This window comes from Microcaecilia unicolor, chromosome 2 (genome assembly GCF_901765095.1).
Source record: "Microcaecilia unicolor chromosome 2, aMicUni1.1, whole genome shotgun sequence".
Classification (NCBI taxonomy): domain Eukaryota; kingdom Metazoa; phylum Chordata; class Amphibia; order Gymnophiona; family Siphonopidae; genus Microcaecilia; species Microcaecilia unicolor.
In genome coordinates, this window is record NC_044032.1 from 114,229,346 (window position 1) to 114,253,651 (window position 24,306).

Here is a 24,306-nt window from a genome sequence, read left to right on the forward strand (position 1 = left end):
AAAGACCGGTCATAAGATCTGTTTTGCTCTCTGGGCAAAAACAATTACTAGCAAGTGACTGAAGTTTCCCCTTTACAACTAACATAAGAGACTTAAAAAACATATATAGAGTTGTTTGTTTCTTGGTGTTCTTACTTCTTTGGCCAAAAAATACCCAGGAGGAAACTCCAAATACCTTTTAATTTTTAAGACTTTAATTCAGTGGCGTAGCCACAGGTGGGCCTGGCCCACCCAACAGTAGCACACGTTTAGCGGTAGCTGGTGGGGATCCCAAGCTCTGCCAGCTAAAGTCTTCCCCCGATGGTAATGAAAACGCTACTCTCCACCATACCGACATCTGCACATGCTCAGTTTTCATTGCATGCCTGCTGCAGACTGCCAAAGTAGAAAGAAGTTTTTCCCGTCAGCTGAGATATAGTTTTTTTTTTTTGGGGGGGGGGGGGGGGGGGGGGGGAGGGACACTTGGTGCCCACCCACTTCTTGCCTAGGCCCACCCAAAATCTGTTCTCTGGCTACGCCCCTGCTTTAATTTTGAAATAAATGGTATGGACCCTCATTTTACAGATCATATTCATTCAGTTAAATCTTCAGCTTTCTGTACTATCCAATATAATAATTCTCACCTCGAACGTTCTATTGGTCTTGCTGCCTGTGTTCGTGACTTCTTCAGAGTTGGTCTGCTAGGATCCGTAGCATAGGCTGACGTCACCGTATCCATTATGACGTCCACATATGACACTCAATCACTGACACCCCAGACAATACAACACTCACTGTATTTGTCACACACAGAGTTTAACACCCATACACACATTCTCTCTTTCTCTGACACACATGCCCAACACCACCCCCTCCAAGTTCACCATCCCTCCCCCCCCCCCCAGGGAGTTACCCCAAAACACCTCTATCACCAACATGTTTTTAAAAAGCAAGCGCGGCACCGCAGGCAGCCATCGGCTGTCGGCTCTGCAGCCGCTCCTCTCGCCTCTCACGTCACTGCCCCTAGAGCAGAACCCCGGAGGAACACAGCAACGTGAGAGGCGAGAGGAGTGGCTGCAGAGCCGACAGCCAATGCCTGCCTACGGTGCCGCGCTTGCTTTTTAAAAACATTTTTGGTGGTTTAATTAGCTCTTTTTGTTTTTGTAGCGGCCGCTGCTGCTCAACAGGAGAAGCAGCAGTGACCGGAAATGGGAGCTGGCGATGTGCGTTTCATAGGAGACTTGGCAGGTCTGTGTTGGGTGGGCGGGCCTGGATGGAAAGAAGGGGATAGAGAGAGAGAGACACTGGATGGAAGAATCGGGAGAGGGGGGTAGACGGATGGAAGGATGGGGAGAGAAAGAGGGAAAACAGATGGAAGGATGGGGCGAGAAAGACACGATGGAAGGATGGGGAGAGAAAGGGGAAGATGGATGAATGGATGCAGAAAGAAAGGGGAGAGACTGGAAGGATGTGGAGAGAGAAGGGACACTGAACAGAAAAGGGTAGAGAGATAGACACTGGATAGAAGGAGGGGGAGAGAGACATTAGATGGAAGGATAAGGAGAGAGGGTAGATGGGTGGAAAGATGGGGAAGAGGGAAGACGCTGGATGGAAGGGTAGGGAGAAAGAGGAGACACTGGATGGAAGGATGCAGAAAGAAAGAGGGGAGACTGGAAGGATGGGGAGACACTGGAAGGATGGGGAGAGAAAGAGGAGAGCTGCTGGATGGAAAAGGGGAGTAGAGAAAAACTGGAGAATAAGAGGAAGGGGCATGGGGAGAACAAGGGTGAGAAAAAGATGAAAAGCCATAGGTAGATAAAGGAAAAAGAAGGAAATTAAAGAAGGATGGAGGGGGGTCCTGAGACCAGGAAGGGGAAGGGGGTCCAGAGACCTGAGGGGGGGGGGGGAGGAGGGGGTCCAGAGACCAGAAGGGGGGAGGGGGAAGAGGGGGGGATCCTGAGACCAGAGAGGGAGGGAGGGATCTCTGTCTCACACACTCTCTCTCTCTCACAGTCAGTGTCTTTCTCTCTCTCTCACACACTGTCTCTCACACACTCTATGTCTCACACTGTATCACATTCACTCTCTATGTGTCACACAGTCACTCTCAAACACTCTCTTGATCTCATACACTCTCTCGGTCTCACAGAGAGTCTGTGTATCGCGCACACACTCTCACACTCTATCTGTCTCACACACACTCTGTATCTGTGTGAAACACACTCTCTGACACTCATTGTGGCTCACATATGCACTCGCACACACTCTCAATCTCGCACACACTCTCGCACCCACACTCACTCTCTCTCTGTCACACACTCGCACATTCTCTCTCTGTCTCACACACAGTCACTCTCTCACACACTCTCTCAAACATACACACTCCGAGGAAACCCTTAACTCTAATATTAAGAATTAAGGATATATCAGAATACGATATAAATATACTGGACGTCAACTAAATTATCTACAAAAAAGAAAGGTTTAAAATTTCCATACCACTCAAGACTTACAAACACAATGCCACGGAAACCTAATAGAACAACTGCCTAAGGTGGCAAATATTAATGCCAAAGAAAAGCCCGTTCCTTCTTGCTTTAAGTCCATGAGCTGATGTTTTGAAAGCTATGCTGCTGTAACAAACTGTATCTCTCCCCCCCCCCCCCCCCCAATATCCACAGGGGATTCCCTCTCTCTGGTTCTGTTTATGAATGCCAAAAGCTTCAATCTGGTCCTATGTGTGTATCTGCATATATATTTTGGTATAGATCTCTCTATCTATACCTACTACACATAACTCATCTTGAGCTACAAATAAAAATGCATGAATAAAATCCAAATCAATAAATATACAGATTATGTTTGTATAACCATACACAATTTTGAAGACCAAAGACAATTTAGATTTAAGTAGCTGGAATATAATTATTTCTCTCTCACCTTTAGAAATTCCTCTTGTATTTTATCAAACTTGTACTTTTCATGCACAGCTCTGGCAGTGTTTGTTCTGTCAAAAGGTTCTGCAAGGTCAAACATATATGAAATTACCAAACATTTCCCAGAGTGATTTGTAAACATATCTTTACTTTTTATTCACAAATGCAATCTTTGCAAAATGAAGTTCTGTTTAAGTGCAATGCCCTTTATGGCCCATGCTTTTGTCAGATTGCTGCATGTTTCTTGAAGATATGATAAGATGCTATGTGAAATAATTAACATACCCTTGTAGTAGCTGAAAGCTATTGGACTGGAGTAAGGTGGTGGTCACTGTTCACCTGATATGCTGAAGTGTAATGTCTTAGGAAAAAAAAAATTGTGGAGCTGTTAGTAATATGTAATTTATCCTTAAAATCGAGCATGGTACCAGAAGATTGGAGAGTGGCCAATGTAATACCGATTTTGAAAAAAGGTTCCAGAGGAGATCCAGGAAATTATAGACCGGTGAGTCTGACGTCAGTGCCGGGCAAAATGGTAGAGACTATTATAAAGAACAAAATTACAGAGCATATTCAAAAGAATGGATTAATGAGACAAAGTCAACATGGATTTAGTAAAGGGAAATCCTGCAGGGGAAGGGAGAGAGAATCGCTGTACATGGATGGCAGGGGAAGGGAGAGAGAATCGCTGTACATGGATGGCAGGGGAGAACATGGGATAGAGGAGAATCGCTGGACATGGGAGGGGAGGGCAGGGGAGAGAAGAGACATGCTGGACATGGATGGAGAAGAGGGAAGGCAGGAAGGAGATGCACATGGATAGGAGGGGAGGGCAGAGGAGAGAGGAGAAATGCTGGAAATGGATGGCGAGGAGAGCAGGAGATAGAGGAGAATTGCTGGACATGGATGGATGGAGGAGTTGGTGGGGAGAGAGGAGAAATGCTGGACTTGGATGGAGGAGAGGGGAGAGAGAATTATTGCTTTATATAGATACAGGGGAGGAAACAGAGAGAAGAAATGCTGGACATTGATGGAGGTGAGGAGAGAGGAGAAGTGCTGGACATGGATGGAGAGGAGGAAAGAAAAAAAGAAGATGCACATGGATGGAGGTGAGGGAAAGGGAAGAGAGCAGGGGCGTAGCCAGACAGCAGATTTTGGGTGGGCCTAGGCAAGAAGTGGGTGGGCACCAAATGTTCTCTCCCCCACCCCAAAAAAATATCTCAGATGGTGGGAAAATGCTTCTCTCCAGTCTCCACCTTGGTAGTCTGCAGCAGGCATGCGCTGAAAACTGAGCATGCGAAGGTGCCAGTATTGTGGAGAGCAGCATTTTCATTACCATGTGCTACTGTTGGATGGGCCTGAGCCCTAAGTGGGTGGGCCCCGGTCCACCCAAGCCCACCTGTGGCTACGCCACTGGAAGAGAGGAGAAAAACTGCACATGGATGGAGAAAATAGGCAAAAGCTGGAGCCATGTTATACCTCCTCCAATCAATTCCACGGAGGAGGACCCAGCTTTTACTTATGGATGTAGGGTAAGAAATGAAGAAGAAAGGAGGAAAGTAAAGAAATAAATGGAAAGGAAGCCCTGGAAACGGAGTTCAGAGAACAGATAAAGAGCAGCAGAATCAGATACTGGGACCAATATGGACAGAAAAACAAAGTCACCAGACAACAAAGGTAGAAAAAAATCATTTTAGTGTTTGGAATACGTCCAATTTGAAAATTTACATCTGCTGTCTTATTTTGCACTGGGTATGCTGGAGATGTAACAGCTTACAAAATTGTTTATAATGAAAAAAAATTACATTATTTTTTCTCCTATACTAGTATAATATTTTCAATGATGTCTGTTTATATGCGCCATAGCTGGTATAGGGGTGTGGGCTAATGTGGGTGTGGCTATAATAGGGGGTGGGGCCATATTTGGTGACCCCCCGCCCATAATGAGTACCGGCACCTTTTTTTCTACAAAAAAAAAGCACTGACCAGAATTGAACACAATATTCAAGGTGCGGTCGCACCATGGAGCAATACAAAGGCATTATAACGTCCTCATTTTTTATTTCCATGCCTTTCCTTATAATACCTAACATTCAATTTGCTTTCTTAGCCGCAGCAGCACACTAAGCAGAAGGTTTCAACGTATCATCGACACCTAGATCCCTTCCTTGGTCAGTGACTTCTAACGTGGAACCTTGCATGACATAGCTATAATTCAGGTTCCTCTTTCCCACATGCATCACTATGCACTTGTTCACTTTAAACGTGATCTGCCATTTAGACACCCAGTCTCCCAGTCTCGTAAGGTCCTCTTGTAATTTTTCATAATCCTCCCGTGATATAACGACTTTGAATAAGTTTGTGTCATCAGCAAATTTAATTGTCCCACTAGTTACTCCCATCTCTAGGTCATTATGAATATGTTAAAAAGCAGTGGTCCCAGGAGACCCCTGGGAACCCCACTAACTACTCTTCTCCATTGAGAATACTGACCATTTAACCCTACTCTCTGTTTTCTTTTAACAAGTTTTTAATCCACAATAGGACTCTACCTCCTATCCCATGACTCTCCAATTTCTTCTGGAGTCTTTCATGAGGTACTTTGTCAAATGCCTTCTGAAAATCCAGATACACAATATCAACCAGCTCACCTTTATCCACATGTTTGTTCACCCCTTCAAAGAAATGTAGTAGATTGGTAAGGCAAGATTTCCCTTCACTAAATCCATGTTGGCTTTGTCTCATTAATCCATGCTTTTGAATATGCTGTGTAATTTTTTTCTTTATAATAGTCTCTACCATTTTGCCCAGCACCAACGTCAGACTCACCGGTCTATAATTTCCCCGATCTCTGAAACCTTTTTTAAAAATCGGCATTACATTGGCCACCCTCCAATCTTCTGGTACCACGCTCGATTTTAAGGATAAATTACATACTACTAACAGTAGCTCCGCAAGTTCTTTTTTCAGTTCTATCAGTACTCTGGGATGAATACCATCCGGTCCAGGAGATTTGCTACTCTTCAATTTGTATAACTGCCCCATTACAATCTCCAGGTTTATGGAGAATTCATTCAGTTTCTCCGACTCGTCAGTTTTGAATACCATTTCTGGCACTGGTATCTCTCCCAAATCTTCCTCGGTGAAGACCGAAGCAAAAAATTCATTTAATCTCTCCACTATGGCTTTGTCTTCCCTGATCGCCCCTTTTATCCCTCAGTCATCTAGCGGTCCAACCGATTCTTTTGCCGGCTTCCTGCTTTTAATATATCTAAAAAAAACTTTTACTATGTGTTTTTGCCTCCAACACAATCTTTTTTTCGAAGTCCCTCTTAGCCTTCCTTATTGCTTTTGACTTGACATTCCTTATGCTGTTTCTTATTTTCAGTTGGTTCCTTCTTCCATTTTTTGAAGGATTTTCTTTTAGCTCTAATAGCTTCCTTCACCTCACTTTTTAATCATGTTGGCTTTCGTTTGGTCTTCCATCCTCCTTTTTTAATAGGCGGAATATATTTGGCCTGGGCTTCCAGGATGGTATTTTTGAACAGCATCCATGCCCGATGTAAATTTTTGACCCTCGCAGCCGTTCCTCTAAGTTGTTTTTTTCACCATCCTTCTCATTTTATCATTGTCTCCTTTTTTAAAGTTAAACACCAACGTATTTGATTTCCTATGTATACTTACTTCAAAGCTAATATCAAATCCGATCATATTATGATCACTCTTATCAAGTGGCCCCAGCGCCATTACCTCCCGCAGCAGATCATGCGCTCCACTAAGGGCTAGGTCTAGAATTTTTCCTTCTCTCGTCAGCTCCTGTAACCAGCTGCTCCATAAAGCAGTCCTTGATTTCGTCAAGGAATTTTATCTCCCTAGCATGCCCTGATGTTATATTTACTCAGTCAATATCGGGGTAATTGGGCAACAGAATAATGATGAGTGATTTCAGTTTGTTTGCGTCCCTAATTTCCTTTAACATTTCTGGATCCATCTCTTCATCAAAGCACTAACAAATAGAATTCATTACCTAAACATTTTAGATTCCTAGTAGACTATATGTTCTTCTGCAAAATGCTGAAAACATTCTTGATGAGTACTGCTTACAACAAATGACAAAATATGATTCAATTGTTGACGATATCTGTCTCCAATGCTACTCTGATAGTAATAATCTGTGTCTTTTACAGTGATTTAATACTCTGTGCTTACTGTTAACTTTTTATTGTTAGACAATGCTGTTTACTGCTTGTAAACCACACTGAACCCGAGCTAATTTGGGATAATATGGGACATAAATATCATAAATAAATAAATCATAAATAAATTACAAACAAAGCAGCCCATTCATCACAGGATTTTAGGCTGAAATGGTCACTCTAGTATTTCTCATTTTGTTGCTCTTCAAACTGTATTTTCTGATCAAAGTATAACAAAATTATCAAAATATGAAAGACCTAAACCATGATTATTCTATATTTTGCAATTTATTGAACTACAGCATAAAGGTTGTGTGAGAGTTTTTTAAAAGTTCACTAGCCAATAATCATTTGACTTAGCAATATGCAAGGCCACAAATATGGAGGGGTTGTGAGGACAGAACAATGGTACAGACAGTGGTGCAGAAAATAATTTTGATGTATATTTAAGAGTAATTCTGTAACAAAACATCAAACCTGATAACACAGGTGCATAGGTTATATCTACTTTATAAAGGCACATATGTGTCTTTATAAAATAAGCTTCCTGAAAATTTGCAGTTACACCTATTCCATGGAAGTAGTAACACTTTCTTGAATGTGCCAATAGAAATAAGGAAACACCAGAAGAGGAACGAAATGTTCTGCAGTGCAGAAAGCAGTCCAAAGAAGAGCAGAACACACATCTAATATGATTAAAAAAAGGCTTTATTTGTGCTGCTCTGTAAAAGATTCCAGGCAATTTTATGTGTGCCTACTTCAGAATGAAAAATGTTGTTCTACACATTCAAGTCACTTATAAAATTACTCTACATGACAACATAACATTCCACTTTACCTTCTACACAAATGAATTTGTGTCGCCACTCGATACCATCTGGTCTTGGAATAGCTTTGGCTTCACGGACAGAAATCAACATTTTGTCCCAACTAAAGAAGAGAAAAATTTGTTCGTAAGTTCCTCAAAATACTAACATTTAAAAAGACTCCTAGTTCCTGGCCAGCAAAAAGGAATCCAGCATGGGACCAAAAGCCCTCACTTTGAAGCAAAACATTTTTAGCAGGCACGAGATGGCAGGAGAGGAAATCAATCCACTGAAAAAACAATGATTTTAAGGGCTCTTACTAAGCTGTATTAAAGCAACTAGTGCAGGTTTTACTGTGTGTTAAATGTTGGCGCAGACCTGTGCTAACCTCACCACACATTAAAACCAGCAGAATTGGACAAAACCCGCATTAGCTGCTTAATGTGGGTAGGGAGTGGGTCGAAAGTGTGGCGAGATGTGACAGCTAGGGTGCAGATCAGTTCCACAAACTAGCTGTCACAATTGCCAATAGTGCGGCTGAACATATCACCACCTCAAAAGTGCAGCTACAAAGCCCCTACAAGCAGAAGATTCACCCTCTTGATTCCCACCTACAATCCAATCCTCTCCACCATCCATTTGGCTGGTGGTATCTGAAAATGTGCTACTCCTCCCAATATGCCAGTGGGCCCAGGACTGTTCCAGAATCTTTAGTGATGAGTTCCAGGAGGGATGGGCAGGAGAAAGAAATAATTTATGATCAGAGGAAACATGGAGAATTACTAGTAATGCCCACAGATGAATTTGTAAATCATTTACATGTCAGACCTGATAGACCTACCACCCAGGAATGCTAAAAAATCATCCCGCACATTCCTCAATCTTCACTTCCCAAATTGCAAAGGTCTCAAATACAAACTAACGCATGCGTCAACCTTTTCTTACCTGAGCACACAACTTTGGAATGCGCTGACGCGCAAATTAAAAACGATCTATGAACTATCTGACTTCCGAATTCTACTGAAGACTCATCTCTTTAACAAGGCATACAACAATGATCAATAAATATAAACTCCTATACGCACATCCAAAATTACCTTTACTATATCAAATTGCCGAAACACTACCATGTTTTTCACTATCATGATACCCAAGACCCTGTAACTACTACTAAATGTATACTTTCTTATACAAGTCTTATTTATTTGTTAGATACTTCTTAATATGTTAGTTGTTGAGACAATATCATGTTTTATTATCATACTACCCAAAATCCTGCAGTTATCACTACATGTATACTTTCTCATGTATTTCTGTTACTCATGATGTATTGTAAGCCACATTGAGCCTGCAAAGAGGTGGGAAAACGTGGGATACAAATACAACAAATAAATAAATAAATAAATTTTCCACTGACAAGCAGAAATGAATGGGATGACATATGATGCAAGAATGCAAGGACAGAACAGCTCTCCTAGAGCTCAAAACTAAATGTAAAGTTCTGTTCATGCATAGCGCTTCCTGTACAGATTGGTCACCTTAGCTCCTTAGTTTTGCTCCACTCTGCTGAATAGACATGAAACAAAGTTCTCAAAAATTTATTTGATGCCTTCTGCGGTAAATTTCTGCCTGCACTCTGCCAAATCATTCTACTATGCAGACCCTGTCCATTAGCATCTAGAGGGACCGTCTATAGCTACAAAGATAGAGATGAACTCAGGAACTTCATTGCCAATGTGAGGCAACTAGGGAGAATAAAGTCTGCACAGAAGTCAGTTGATTGTGCTGACTCACATTCCTCTTTCTTGAAAGACCTACCTCCTTTCTATGCAATGACCTGAGAGATCCACTCAACCAAATTAGGTTGGCATCCACATCTAAGCCCTGCATCATCTCTGGGACTTACCTGAGGGCCTTCCCTGGTGTCTACTGGACAGGGCGGGAGCAGTCCCTCTCTACTCCCACCACAGCTGGCACCGCTGATCCTCAGTGGTGGTCTCATAGTACTACAGCTAGGGTTCAGCCTTTCATATAAGGACACAAGGGGTGGCGAGGACTGCTCCTGCTCCATCCCCTCCCACAAGACTACCAGGAAGCTGGGGGGGGGGGGGGGGGGGGGGGGGGGGGGAGGGGGGCGTTTGAAACTGTAGGTGGGGCTTGGATGTGTGTGTTGGCAGTTTCAGTTAACTGTATTAAGAAGGTGTGGGCAATAGGGGCTTGGATAGGGGGTGTCAGGGGGGATTAGGTCAGAGGAGGAATAAAATGTGGAGGCAAGGGAGGTGCTGCTGCAACAACAACAGAGGCATTGTGTGTGCTTGCTTCTTAGTGAGTGGGCCCACACCAATTTACCTGCAGCATCATAGTGCAGATAATGTGGTGTTTTGTATATGCCTGCCCTGTGTGGTAAATGCAGAGGTGGACCGGGGAGAGAGCCTGTTGTTAAACATTTACCAGCACACCACTGTCTAGTGCCCACCCATCCAACCTGTTGGCCCACCCAAAAATTGACTTCTGGCTACGTCACTGTAATGCGATGTTTAGACAGCTCCTGAGGACGCCGTTGGTGAAACACAGCACTGTGTAGAGCTGCAAGAAAGGAATTGTTTGTACAAAGAATTGATGGACAATGAGCTGAAACAGCATTAATATATGTTATGAATTTTGGAAGAACATGAATACAACTGAAATGGACTATATGAAGTGTGGATTTTAAATAATGATGGAATAATTGTATTAATAAAGAGTAATTTGATAAAATTTAAAATTAAAAATAACATCTATTCCTATAAGGTTTTGTGTTACGTAATTGGTGGGATAGTTACATAATTGTTCCCTTGAGGTAGTTGATATCTGTATAGAGTATACAAGACAACAGTAAATAAAGATGTACTCACAAGAACAGATATACTGCTCAGGTTCATAAATGCAGTAATCACATTTACTAAACTGTATTAAGCATTTAGCATGGGACTTAATGCATGTTAAGTGATTAACACACATTAACATAGTAGATGACGGCAGAAAAAGACCTTGCATGGTCCATCCAGTCTGCCCAACAAGATAAACTCATATGTGCTACTTTTTGTGAATACCTTACCTTGATTTGTACATGTCCTTTTCAGGGCACAGACCGTGTAAGTCTGCCTAGCACTATCCCTGCCTCCCAACCACCAGCCCCGCTTCCCACCACCGGTTCTGGCACAGACCGTATAAGTCTGCCCAGCACTATCCCTGCCTCCCAACCACCGGCTCTGGCACAGACCGTATAAGTCTGCCCAGCACTATCCACGCCTTCTGCCACCGGCTCTGCCACCCAATCTCGGCTAAGCTCCTTAGGATCCATTCCTTCTGAACAGGAAATTCCTTTATGTTTATCCCACGCGTGCTTGAATTCTGTTACCGTTTTCATTTCCACCACCTCCCGCGGGAGGGCATTCCAAGCATCCATTACTCTCTCCGTGAAAAAATACTTCCTGACATTTTTCTTGAGTCCGCCCCCCTTCAATCTCATTTCATGTCCTCTCGTTCTACTTCCTTCGCACACATTAACACACATTAACACTTTGTAAATACTGTAAATGTGCATTAAATATCTAACAACAATTTTTAAAATATCATAAGGGGGTGGGATAGGCAGCTATCATTAACATTTGGCACAGTACTGCATATTAACTGCAAGGCAGGCTGCTCTAGTGGATTTTTTTTTAAACTACATCTCCAGATATATAGAAAACTACTTTGTGCAATAACAGATGCTGCATTAACATGAATAAGAATTGTAGCCATCTTTCCCCAGATGTGGGCCACACCTTTTTCATATACTATGGTTTAGTAAATAGACCCCTTAATACCTAGTGAGCAATCCAGTATAAAAGTTATATGGCAGAAAGTCAAAGCCATTACACAGATAGGACTACATTCTATATATCACACACAAAAATTTAACACAGAAATGAAATTCGCCTAAGTGCATGCTATAAATTACACCTTAATTTAGTAAAACCTGGTGTAATGCAGATGCCTAAATTAGGCGCAGACTGAGTGTGTTCTATAACAACGTGCATAGGTTTTAGGAACACCCATGACCCACCCATTCCATGCTCATGGCCATGCCCTCTTTTCAACTATGTGATTTAGGATTTATATGCAGCATGTTATATGCTTAGACAGTTCTGTGCATAAATTCTAATGTCAATTACCATCAGTAATTGCTAGTTAATTTGCAATTATCAGCGATGATTGACTTGTTAACCAATTAGGTTATGCGCATTTATGGAATATGCTTCGATTTCTGTGCAGAAATCTTAGCACAATACATAGAATCTGGGGAATAATTTTTAAAACTACTTGAACAAAGCCAGTGTTCTTTTAGGATGTAGTGCCCAAATAGCAGTGGGAAATGCAAGTATATACAAATTGTTGCTTAACATGTTTCATTTATATATGTTCTTATATGTTCATTATAGGTGAACGATGGATGCTGCCATGGCATTTTATACTTTAAAGAAATGTATGCAGTCAGCAATCCAGTTAATATTTAGATTTATTCAACTTTTTTCTTATTTCTAAAATTAAGAAGAATAAAGTGCTATAAAAATAGACAAAAGGAAATAGAAAACAAACAAAATAAAAAAGCAAACAGTATGTAAGGCCACAAACACTGAGGGAGTAGGGGACGGAACAACAAATTAGGCAGATTGGTTGTGCATTTGATGTACCACCTTCTATGGTACAACCAAAGCAATTTACATTATTATGTAGAGGTCCTCTCTACTACTACTAATCATTTCTATAGCACGCTATCCTACTGGCTCACAATCTAAGGGCCTCGTTTACCAAACCCCGCTAGTGATTCCCTCGTGGAAATGCCAACGGATTCCATTCAAAGTGAATGGGCTTTGTCAGCATTACCGCGCCGGGAATCACTAGTGTGGTTTTGAAAAGAAGATCTAAGTTTTTTTGTACTCAAGGTAAAGGAGGGTTAAGTGACTTGCCCAGGTTCACAAGGAGCTGCAATGGGAATTGAACTTTGCTCCCCTGGATCTCAGCCCATTGCACTAACCATGAGGCTATTCCTCCACTCTAAAAACAAAAATGATAAAAAAATAATAAAGAAAAATCTCAGACTGAATGGTACCCTACCATATATGTGAGAACTCTGCCATAGTGTTTAATCCATCATACAAGAACGCACCAGAAAACCAATTTAAACAGACAAGTTTCAGGATGCTAAATGTATCTTTTATGACCCCCATTAACTGCAAAATTTCTATGACAGTAAATTTAACTGCATAAATGTGGAAAACAGAGCAGAAAATTTGCCACAAATAAATAATTTGCTGCCTCTTCTCTAGAAATATCTTGCGTGCCCCCTAAAAATACCTGTAACAAGTATTTGACATAAAAAACTGACATTCCTAACCTTACAAAACAGCTTAAGTGTTCATGTTTTTTTTATCATGTTCAAACTCACAGTTCACTAACAAAATCTCTCTTCCTTGTATCTCCATTTGAGAGCCCTCTAACAGTCCAGTGACATCAAAGATACCTAAAACTGAAGGACCCATGATACTGTCTATGCTTTTCATCAGTGAGACCTCCACCCCCAATAAGGCTTCCCAAATAGAATCTAGTTATAGTCACTGGCTTCATTAACAAAGCACTTTCATAAGCTGGAAGTATAACAGACTCAGGGCTCAAATCAACCCCTTCAGCTGAAGTAAATCATCAGAGTCACCATCCTTCTAGGAGCTCCCAGGGTGCTTCAAGTCCTGTAACAGGCATGGGCACTCCTGGAAACACTCTCATTGGTCCATCCCTACCAACAACTTACTTACATTAATGAAAATATTGAATTAAAAATATAATATTGAATAAAAACAAAATATATAAGAGCCTTAAAAAGAGTCAATCCAAAAAAGTAAGTATATTATCATCCCGAGATACATCTTCCGCACCCTGGTACAGTCAATGGTAATAAGCTATCTAGACTACTGTAACGCACTGTACGTGGGCTGCAAAGAACAGACTATAAAAAAAACTCCAAATAGCCCAGAATACTGCCTCCAGACTCATATTTGGAAAAACTAAATATGAAAGTGCTAATCCCCTAAGAGAGAAACTTCACTGGCTCCCACTCAAGGAACGCATTGCGTTCAAGATCTGCACGATTGTACACAAAATCATCCACGCAGATGCCCCAACCTACATGCTAAACCTCGTGGACTTACCTCCCAGAAACGCCACAAGATCATCCCGCAAATTTCTCAATCTGCACTTCCCCAGCTGTAAAGGTCTAAAATACAAGCTGATGCATGCCACTTCCTTTTCCTACATGAGCACGCAGTTATGGAATGCATTACCTACAGACTTGAAAACAATCGACGAAATAACTAACTTTCGCAAATCTCTGAAGACATATTTCTTCAACAAGGCCTACAAAGAGAACATATAGCCTCAATAATCCACATCACCAACCCACCCAGTTATGAAAGTCCACCTTCTACACTTACCAGATTCACTTCCTTCTTTCTACCCTTACTTAATCCCTGCACATTACTAATTGTATCTGATATTCTGAAATGATAATGTCATAACAAAACTATGTAAGCCACATTGAGCCTGCAAATAGGTGGGAAAATGTGGGATACAAACGCAATAAATAAAAATGATCAAAAATAAGCTCAAAGATGTTGTTCCTAGGGCATAAATGTAAAAAAACCAGACCCAATAATTATGATTAATAAATATCAATAAATTATGTACAAACATATGTACAACCACAAAGCAGCCTAGTGGTTTGAACAGCAGGCTATGAACCAGAATCCAGGGTTCAAATCTCATCGACTCTCCTTGTACGCCTTTAACAAGTCGCTTAGCCTTCCATTGCCTCACGTACAAAACTAAGGGGAGAGAGGAGAGGAGAATCGCTGGACATGGATGGGAGGGGAGGACAGGGTAGACAGGAGAATCATTCTGGACATGGATTGGATGGGATGGGAGGGCAGGGGAGAGAGGAGAATTGCTGGACATGGATAGGAGGGGAGGGCAGGGGAGAGAGAAGAATCGCTGGACATGGAGGGGAGGGCAGAGGAGACATGTTGGACATGGATGGAAGGGGAGGGGAGGGGAGAGAGGAGAAATGCTGGAAATGGATGGAGAGGAGAGCAGGAGATAGAGGAGAATTACTGGACATGGATGGAGGGGAGGAGAGAGGAGAAGTGCTGGACATGGATGGAGGGAAGGAAAGAAAAAAGAAGATGCACATGGATGGATGACGGTGCTACTTAGCCTTCGCTTGACGCCCATCATCGAGACTCCTCGGTACCGAACAGGAGGACATGGAATCCTCACGCCTCCTTGGGGCCAGGTCCAATGAAGGGCGGTCCCGGGGACCTGCATAGCAGTAGGCCTCGAGATGTGGAGACCCACTTGATGCCTCGCTGCTCCTAGCGTGATGTGGTCGTTTCGGCAGCCATTACCTGTACTCTCGAAGTCGATGCTTCCCTCGACGTCGATGCCGCCGACCTCAGTACCGAAGCCGATGTCAAAGGACCGGACCGATCAGCAAAACGTTTTTCCCGTTGAGCCTCCCGAGACACTTGGGCGTCGACCCAATCGTGAGAACAAGCAGCCTGCTTGTCCTCGGAGAATATCCGATTACTACTACTACTTATAATTTCTATAGCAATACAAGGCATATGCAGCGCTGTACACCATACACAAAAAGACAGTTCCTACTTATGCACTAATCTTACAGAGACATTTTCTGATGAACAAATAACCATCTTGGATGAGGCTATCATGGAAAATGAAGTTCACGGGCTGATCCGTGGTCTCCCTGTGGATAAGGCGCCCAGTCTTGATGGGTACTGTTTATTTTTGGCAGACTGCTTTACCAGACCAGCAGTGGATAGCTATGGAGCAATTAACGGTAGGGCCACTATGTATTGGCACTGTCCTTTTCATGGATTTATCCCGCCTGCTTCAGCTTCTCTCAGATTATCCTATTCCTGGGTCCACTATGCAGATTTGGAACTGGATTACTAAGTACTGCAGAATTCGACCAGAATTGTCTCCCTTGATAGATATTCGAATTTCCTCCATGTTTTCTCCAAACCAGAACTGTGTTGCCCGGTTCAATTGGCTACAGACCAATGGGTTTACACGAGTGATCCACTTTATACGAGATGAGTCTTTACTGACAAGGACTCAAATCATGGATTGTTGCTCAGTGCCCCCAAACCCTTTTGCCCTTCATTTTCTACACTCGAACCAGGTTGCCTTCACTCGGAAGCTACATCCTATAGAATTTACCCTGTGGAAATCATCTGGTTCGAAGGGCATTATCTCCTGCTTTTATCAAGCGCTACTCATTGGACGAACTACTCCTACAGATTCATTCTACCAGCAATGGGAGGCTAAGGTGGCTTGACTCTTCTCAGAACAATGGGAAAAGACTGTCCTGGACATCAGGAAGGTGGCTACTACAGTTTCACACCAAGACACACAATACAAGCTGCTGTGTAGAGTATACATCACTCCACACAAACTGCAAAAGTTTAATCCTGGGGCTTCCTCTCTATGCTGGAGGCAGTGCGTAGTGCTGGGCACATTCAAGAACATGTGGTGGGACTGTGCTAAGATTCAGCATATATGGGATGCAGTTTGGGCAGTTGGTAACCGTGTATCTTCCACTAACTACACTCGTAGCTATGAAGTGGCCATGTTGCATGTATAGATTGATGATACAGTTCTGGTTCTAGATAGAACACATCTTTTCTCATTCTTACTTTTGGCAGCCAGACTGGTTATAGCAATGCACTAGAAGCAACCATATCCCTTTCACAGTACTCGAATGGATTGAATCAGAGGGGAAGGGGTTTCGAGCGATACTGCAGGGTCAACTGAAAAGGTGGGAGAGGCGATGGGCACCATTACTTACATTTCTTGGCTCAGATTCTACTACCCGGGGACTCTCATTGACTTAACATGCACTGGATTTTGCTGATGTTTTCCTTGGTTGGGTTGTCACCTGTATGCCTCTAGCAGACAGATCCTTCATCCCCCCGCCTTTCCTTTGGGAGGGTCCTATTATGCCACTAATTTTGTTTTCATATATTTAGGGAACTACTGATGCCTTGATGAGAGGATTTTGTTGTAGCTGTTTTTGCTTGTTCTTGTTCTAGTTCCACAGACTAACAGTTTGATATGGCAATGTTCCTCTTAATATGCTGTTATATGTAAACTTTAATAGAGTGAATTATTAAAAAAAAGAAAAAAAAGAATGGGTGTCCTTTCCAGAGATGGTCCGGCTGCACCGGGCACAGCGTTTGAAGTCACTGGGTACCTTTGATGACATGGAAGGGAAACCAGCATTATAAAATTCTCAATTTTGTATTCCACTCCTTTTCTAATACTTCCTAGCATTCTATTTGCTTTCTTAGAAGTCACAGCACACTGAGCAGAGGGTTTCAAAGTATCATCGATGACACCTAGATCCTTTTCCTGAGCGGCGAGTCCTAATGTGGAACCTTACATCATGTAGCTATAGTTTGGGTTCCTGTTTTCCACATGCATCACTTTGCACTTACTCATGGATGCCCAGCCTTTTGAAAATCCACATATACAATATTGACCGGCTTACCTTTATCAACATGCTTATTCATCCCTTCAAAGAAATGTAGTAGAGTGTTGAAGCAAGATTTCCCTTGTCTAAATCCATGTTGGCTTTCTCTCATTAATCCATATTTATGTATATGCTCTGTAATTTTTTTTTTTTATTTTTTTATAATAGTCTACCATTTTGCCCTGCACCATCAGGCTCACCGGTCTATAATTTCCAGGATGACCACTGGAACCCATTAAAAAAATTGGTGTTACATTGGCCACCTTCCAATCTTCAGGTAATATGCTTGATTTTAAAGATAAATTACACATTATTAAAACAGCTCTAAGTTCATTTTTTAATCTGGGATGTAAAACACCTGGTCCAGGGTGATTTCCAACTCTTCAAGTTGCCTCATTACTTCTTCCAGGTTTACAGAGATTTGTTTCAGTTTCTCTGAATCATGAGCATTGAATACCAGTGGCAATGGTATCTCTCCCATATCTTCCTCGGTGAAAACCAAAACAAAGAATTCATTTAATCTCTCCTTCTTTGATATATTTGCAAGACTGCCATACTATGGAAGATTTGTATAGATCTTCCATAGTATGGCAGTCTTGCACATATATTTTATTTTTATTTTGTTACATTTGTACCCCGCGCTTTCCCACTCATGGCAGGCTCAATGCGGCTTACATATTGTATAAAGGTACTTATTTGTACCTGGGACAATGGAGGGTTAAGTGACTTGCCCAGAGTCACAAGGAGCTGCCTGTGCCTAAAGTGGGAATCGAACTCAGTTCCTCAGTTCCCCAGGACCAAAGTCCACCACCCTAACCACTAGGCCACTCCTCCACTCCAAACATGGAGACCAGTATATTAAAAGGAGCAGAATTTTCTGTATGTTTTGCAAAATTGTGCACAGTATTCTCCCCGTCAAAAAAAGAAGAAAGGTCCAATAAATGGGTGAAACCTAGGATGTGCAAACAAAGTCAATTTAATTAGCAGCAATCAAGAAAAAGCATAACAGTTGGACTCAAATGGACTTGACACGACCGTGTTTTGGTGATTGTACCTGCTATAAATCAAGAGAAAAACAGATAAATAGTGTCACTTACTCAAATTCTGTGGCATAATATTTAAGGAAGCCCACAAACAGATCTCCAAGGGTTGATCCATTTTTTGAGAGGTAAGGAGGAATGTTGCATGGAGCCTGATGTACAAGATCCAACTGCATAGTAGGATTAAAACGCTCCTGTCAAAATACAAATGTGTCTTTTCAAAAACAACTGCAGCACTACATTACCTGTAAATGTAGTTTTAGGAAGGCATAACAGAAGATAAAGTTAAAAAAAAAAAAAAAAAAAAAAGGAAGGCATAACAGAGACAAAAAATACAAAAAATTGTAGGCACTTGTGGTTGTATCTTCAAAATAAGTTTGAGAACTATTACTCAAGATAAATGTCATGATGGAGGCAGTAACCAGGTCTGTTACACAGCTCTGTACTCTACTACATATTCCTACTTACAAAATGAAAACTTTATAGCAGTATAAAATTCTTTACACTTTTGAAAAGGTATCTTTATTTCCTATGGTGAATCACAGGCTAAGACATAAAAAGCACGGTTACTCATCTATAGCAGGTGTTCTCAGAGAACAGCAGGCCAAGAATTCTCACAGATGGGTGACATTATCCGACGGAGGCCGGTGCGGATACTAATGATAATATTTAGAAATTTCTAGCAGTGTCCCATCGCGCATGTGCTGGTGTCTTTCCGCCCATGAGTGAACACGGGTCCCTCAGTCATTTTATAAAGCTAAAGAATATACCTCCAAGGGGAGGTGGGAGGGTATGTGAGAATACTTGATCTACTTGTCCTTGGAGAATACCTGGTAGCTAGGGATTCCCATCTGTGAGATTACAATTGCCTGTTAGTCCTTGGAGAAAGCAATGTTAGAACAACAGGCACTTGAAATGTCAAGGCCTTAAATTCAATCTATCTGAAACTACAGACATACTAGGTGTGGAGGTGCAGCCTAGAACAGAACAAACCTGGGCTTAAGGGGGTGGAGTTGAATTCTAGACACCAATTAAATTCTGCAGGACTGGGTAAAATAGTGGAAGTGCTCTAGATGTAATCTACTTAGATTTCAGGAAAGCCTTTGACATGGTTCCTCATAGAAGGCTCTTGAATAAACTTAACAGGCTGAAATTAGGACTCAAAGTGGTGAACTGGATTAGGAACTGGTTGGCAGACAGACGCCAGAGGGTAGTGGTTAATGGAATTCACTCGGAGGAAGGACAGGTGAGTAAGGAGTTTCTCACAGATCGGTGCAGGGGCCAATTCTGTTCAATATATTTGTGAACGACACTGTCAAATGTTTAGAAGATAAGGTTTGCCTTTTTGCGGATGATACCATGATTTGTAACAGAGTGGAAACTCTGGAGGGAGTGGAAAACATGAAAAAGGAGCTGCAGAATTTAGAACAATGGTCTGTTTGGCAATTAAAATTCAATGCTAGGAAGCACAAAGTGATGCAGGTAGAAAGTAGAAAGCCAAGGGAGACATGTGCTAGGCAGTGAAAGGCTGATATGCACATATAGGGAAAGGGATCTTGGGGTTATAGTATGAGGATCTGAAGGTGACGAAATAGTGTGACAAAGCGGTGGCTGTAGACAGGAGGATACTAGGCTGTATATAGAGAGGTGTAAACAGCAGAAGAAAGGAGGTGTTGATGCCCCTGTACAAGTTATTGGTGAGGCCCCACCTGGAATATTGTGTTCAGTTTTGGAGGCTGTATCTTGCTAAAGATGTAAGAAGACTTGAAGCGGTCCAGAGGAAGGCAACAAGATTGACATGGGGCTTGCATCAAAGGACATATGAGAAGAGACTAGAAGACATGAGTATGTATAACCTAGAGGAGAGGAGGAACAGGGGAGATATGATACAGCCATTTAAATACTTGAAAGGTATTAATATAGAAACAAATATTTTCCAGAGAAGGGAAACTGATAAAACTAGAAGACATGGAATTGAGGGTACGGGGTGGTAGACTTAGGAGTAATGTCAGAAAATTCTTTTACATGGAGAGGGTGGTGGATGCCTGGAATGACCTCCAGAGGGAGGTGGTGGGAAAAAAACAAAAAAATAAAACCTGTGGCAGAATTAAAAAAAAAAGGTATGGGATGAACACAGAGGATCTCTAATTAGAAAATGAACGATATAAAAAACTAAACTTAAAGGGTTGCATATGTGTTTGCATGTCAAGTGGTGCTTAGATGGTGACTCTGCCTGCATCAACTAGGGCTGGTGCTGGGCTGGCTTGTATGCATATAGTAATCCGGTTTAGGATGGACTGTAGATAGCTTCGATGAAAACTCCAGTAATTTGGCATGTGAGGACAGTGCCAGGCAGACTTTTATGGTCTTTGTCCTGCAAATGACAAGGCTATGGTTTATGTCCCAGAAACACCAAAGAAGAACCACCGTCAAGTATATAGTATCAGGTTCATTGCTGATTTAAATCTTGAAATGATAATGAATGTGACTGTTGTGAAGACTGGATAGACCATTCAGGTCTTTATCTGCCATCATTTACTATGTTACTATTATAAAGAAAAAAAATTATGGAACAGACAAACATGGTTTAATGGGACAGAATCAGCATGGATTCAATCAAAGGAAGTCTTTCCTGACCAAGCTGCTTCACTTCTTTGAAGGTGTGAATAAACATGTGTGACTTTTGTGAGCCCTTGGCCCAGGGGTGGTTGCATGACAATCACTCAATCACCTCTGGGTAGATGGAGTCCTATAGAGAGAAGAGTATCCCAAAGAACTGGACTGGATTGCAAGTGGAGGTGAACTAAGGTAGCTTTAATGGAAGCAAAATAAATACAAGGCAAAAGGCAAACAGCTCAGCAATAACGTAAGAGAAGAGATAACAGTAAGCAGCCTAGCTGCACATCCTAACACTAGCTAAAGCAAAGCAAAGCATTAAGCATAGTCAAAGGCCCTTACTGGTGGGCAACGGAAAGCACTAGCACTTAGCTGGAAGCAGTGAGACCGCTGTCAGTCAGATAAAGGTTCATTCTGTCAGGACTCCCATGTAAGCCGCGGGACCTCCACGGGAAGGACTCTCATGTAAGTCACGGGACCTCCTCGGCAAGCTCTTTCAGAAGCAGGAGATGAGCAGCAGCAGGGCAAAGGAAAAATAGTCTCTTATAGACCCGCACCACGGGTAGGGAATTTGAGCGGTCCACGCCGCTCGCTGAAGGCAAGGAAGAAAGACAGTCATAGAGGTGCCTGAGCCGAATGCTCCCAAGGCAACCAGGTTTAAGCAAAGCAACACCTGAGCCAATGCTCCGAGGGCAAAAGGATTTAGGCAAAGCAATGCTCGAGCCAATGCTCCCAGGGCAGGCAGGTCAGAAATAGTCTCTGAAACGCCCGAGCCGAATACTCCCAGGGCAAAGACACACACAGGCACAGTGCAGCAAACAGGAACCAGGAACAGCCCACGCGGAACCCTCCATGCTTCCAGCATACACAGTCCAAGACTCAGCACAGAGCCTACTCACTGCAGCCAGCAACCAGGGACTCACTGTGAATGACTGGGGACTCAGCTGAAGGGCAAGTAGTTCTCAGGACTTCAAGGCTTGGAAGCAGGCTTCACTGGAACAGAGCAAGAAGGAGAAAGCTGCAGCAATGCTTACCTGACAATGAAACAGCAGATGGAACTAGCAGAGCCTGAAGCAGGCCTGAGCTCAATCAGGGATTATTGCCAGAACACTGAGGCCAGTTTAAGAAGGGCTCAGCACAGATAACATCAACAGCTTAGCTTCCACCACCCCCCAGTGCCCCCACAGGCAAGAACTGCAGGTAAATCTAATGGGTCTAGATGGAGCAAGGCACGGAAGTTGACGACCATGACAACATGTCGATAAAAATTATCAACAACTATCATCCCATTGCACAGCTCCCTTTTGTTTCCAAATTAGCAGAACAAGTTGTCTGCCACCAACTTGAGCATTATCTAGATCAGCCTCCCATCCTTCATCCCCAGCAGACTGGGTTTTACAAAGCACAGAAAGAGCTCTTTCGGGTCTGCTTACATGTATCTATGAACACTACAGCAGGAGGGAACCAGTGCTTCTAATCTCTCTAGACCTTACTATGGCTTTTGATACAATAGACTCTCCCCTACTTCTTCATCACTTATCCACAATAGGGATTTAAGGTACTGCTCTAACCTGGTTACAGTCATTCAAACAGACTTAGAAGGTTCTTTTACTAAGGTGCGCTCACGTTTTTGGCGTGCACTAAAATTGTGGGCGTGCTAAATGTTAAAGATGCTAATGCGTTCCTATGGGCGCCTCTAACATTTAGCGCACCCACAATTTTAGTGCGCGCTTAAAACGTGACCATGGGGGTCACGTGACGCTATGTTCGGGAGCGGTCACTAGTTGGTCTGCTCCTATCACCTCTAATTCCTGCATTTGCAGTTCGCCTAAAAAAATATTTTCTTCCTAATTCGAGCAGGGAGCCTTTGTTAACCACTCTGGGACCTACTTGTGTGGTTCGTGGGGGAGGATGACATCAAAATCGCTGCGGAAAGATAAAGAAAAAAGCAAGCTACACGAGGACAAGATGGCGACACTAGCAAGTCCTGGGAGCTCCCTGGTTGTATCGGCATGGGTTGCAGAAGTCACTGCAGAAGTGACTGGGGCAATGGAAGCTATCCTGGATAAAAGATTAAGCCCTATTGATTCTAAATTGAAACGTCTTCAGAACAATATGGAACAGCTGGGTCATGACTTGGCTAGGTACCAGCAGCGGACTGGGGAACTGGAGGACCAGGTCACGAAGGCAGAGGAAGTGCAAGTCCGAATGCAGAAACTGGTTGATTCTTATGTGGAAAAGCTGGAAGATCTGGAGAACTAATCCAGGCGGAATAACCTGCGTTTTGTGGGACTACCTGAGGCATTGGGTTACTGAGACTTCCGAGTGTTCCTGGAAACTTCGCTGGCTAAAGAGCTGACACTCCCGACATCGGTGGAACCGCTGCAAATAGAGTGGGCGCATAACAGCCTAATTCTATAGAATGGTTATCTGTCAACTTCTCAACTTTTCTCAAAAGCCAGCGATCCTGCAAGCTTTACGAGGAGGATGGTAATTACATTATGATAATCAGAGTACTATGCTTCCAGGCCTACTCTGCTTCAGTAGCAGCGCAGCGGAGGAGTTTTCCCCCGATTTGTTCACAAATGGTGGATCGAAAAATTAAATTCGCCCTTCTGTACCCTGCTAAGTTGAGGGTCACTTACCAAGCAATCACAAAATTCTATGCTTCGGTTGAGGAGGCAAAGTGTTTTTTGAGCCAACTAAGCCCCCAGCAGCTTCGCGTGGGAAGAACCTAGACGTTTGACTGTTTGGGTGCTTTTATCTACGGGCATATTTTGTAATTGAAATATTGTGGGAGCTCCCTATGACTAAACTTTATTATGTTTGACTTTATGAAGCTATACACGACACTTCTGATGTTTTGGTCGATTACCTAAAATTTTTTGGTTTTAATGATGCAATATCCAGTGAGTTGGTTCTTGGGGCTTGGAGTCTTGTGGAGGCGCCCCGGGATGCAGCTCTTTCAAGTGTTTGAGCTGTTGCAGTTGAGATGGACTATGCTGTGTTGTTGGGTGTTCCCCCATTGGATCTTCGTTGCGGTAACCAGCGAGATGGAACTTGGGAATTGGTGTGGGGTAGGAACATCCTGTGACAAAGTTTTTT

The 24,306-nt window shown here is 42.6% G+C and overlaps 1 protein-coding gene across 1 annotated transcript in view; it reads right to left on the reverse strand.

Annotated features, from left to right (window-relative positions):
- Nucleotides 1-24,306, reverse strand: part of TENT2 (terminal nucleotidyltransferase 2) — a 245,491-nt gene that overhangs the window by 13,287 nt on the left and 207,898 nt on the right. Inside the window, exons 11-13 of the mRNA XM_030191942.1 lie at nucleotides 18,643-18,779; nucleotides 7,950-8,041; nucleotides 2,920-2,999 (exon numbers count right to left, since the gene is read on the reverse strand). Coding sequence (XP_030047802.1) covers nucleotides 2,920-2,999; nucleotides 7,950-8,041; nucleotides 18,643-18,779 — 309 coding nt within the window. The remainder of the gene's footprint in view (nucleotides 1-2,919; nucleotides 3,000-7,949; nucleotides 8,042-18,642; nucleotides 18,780-24,306) is intronic.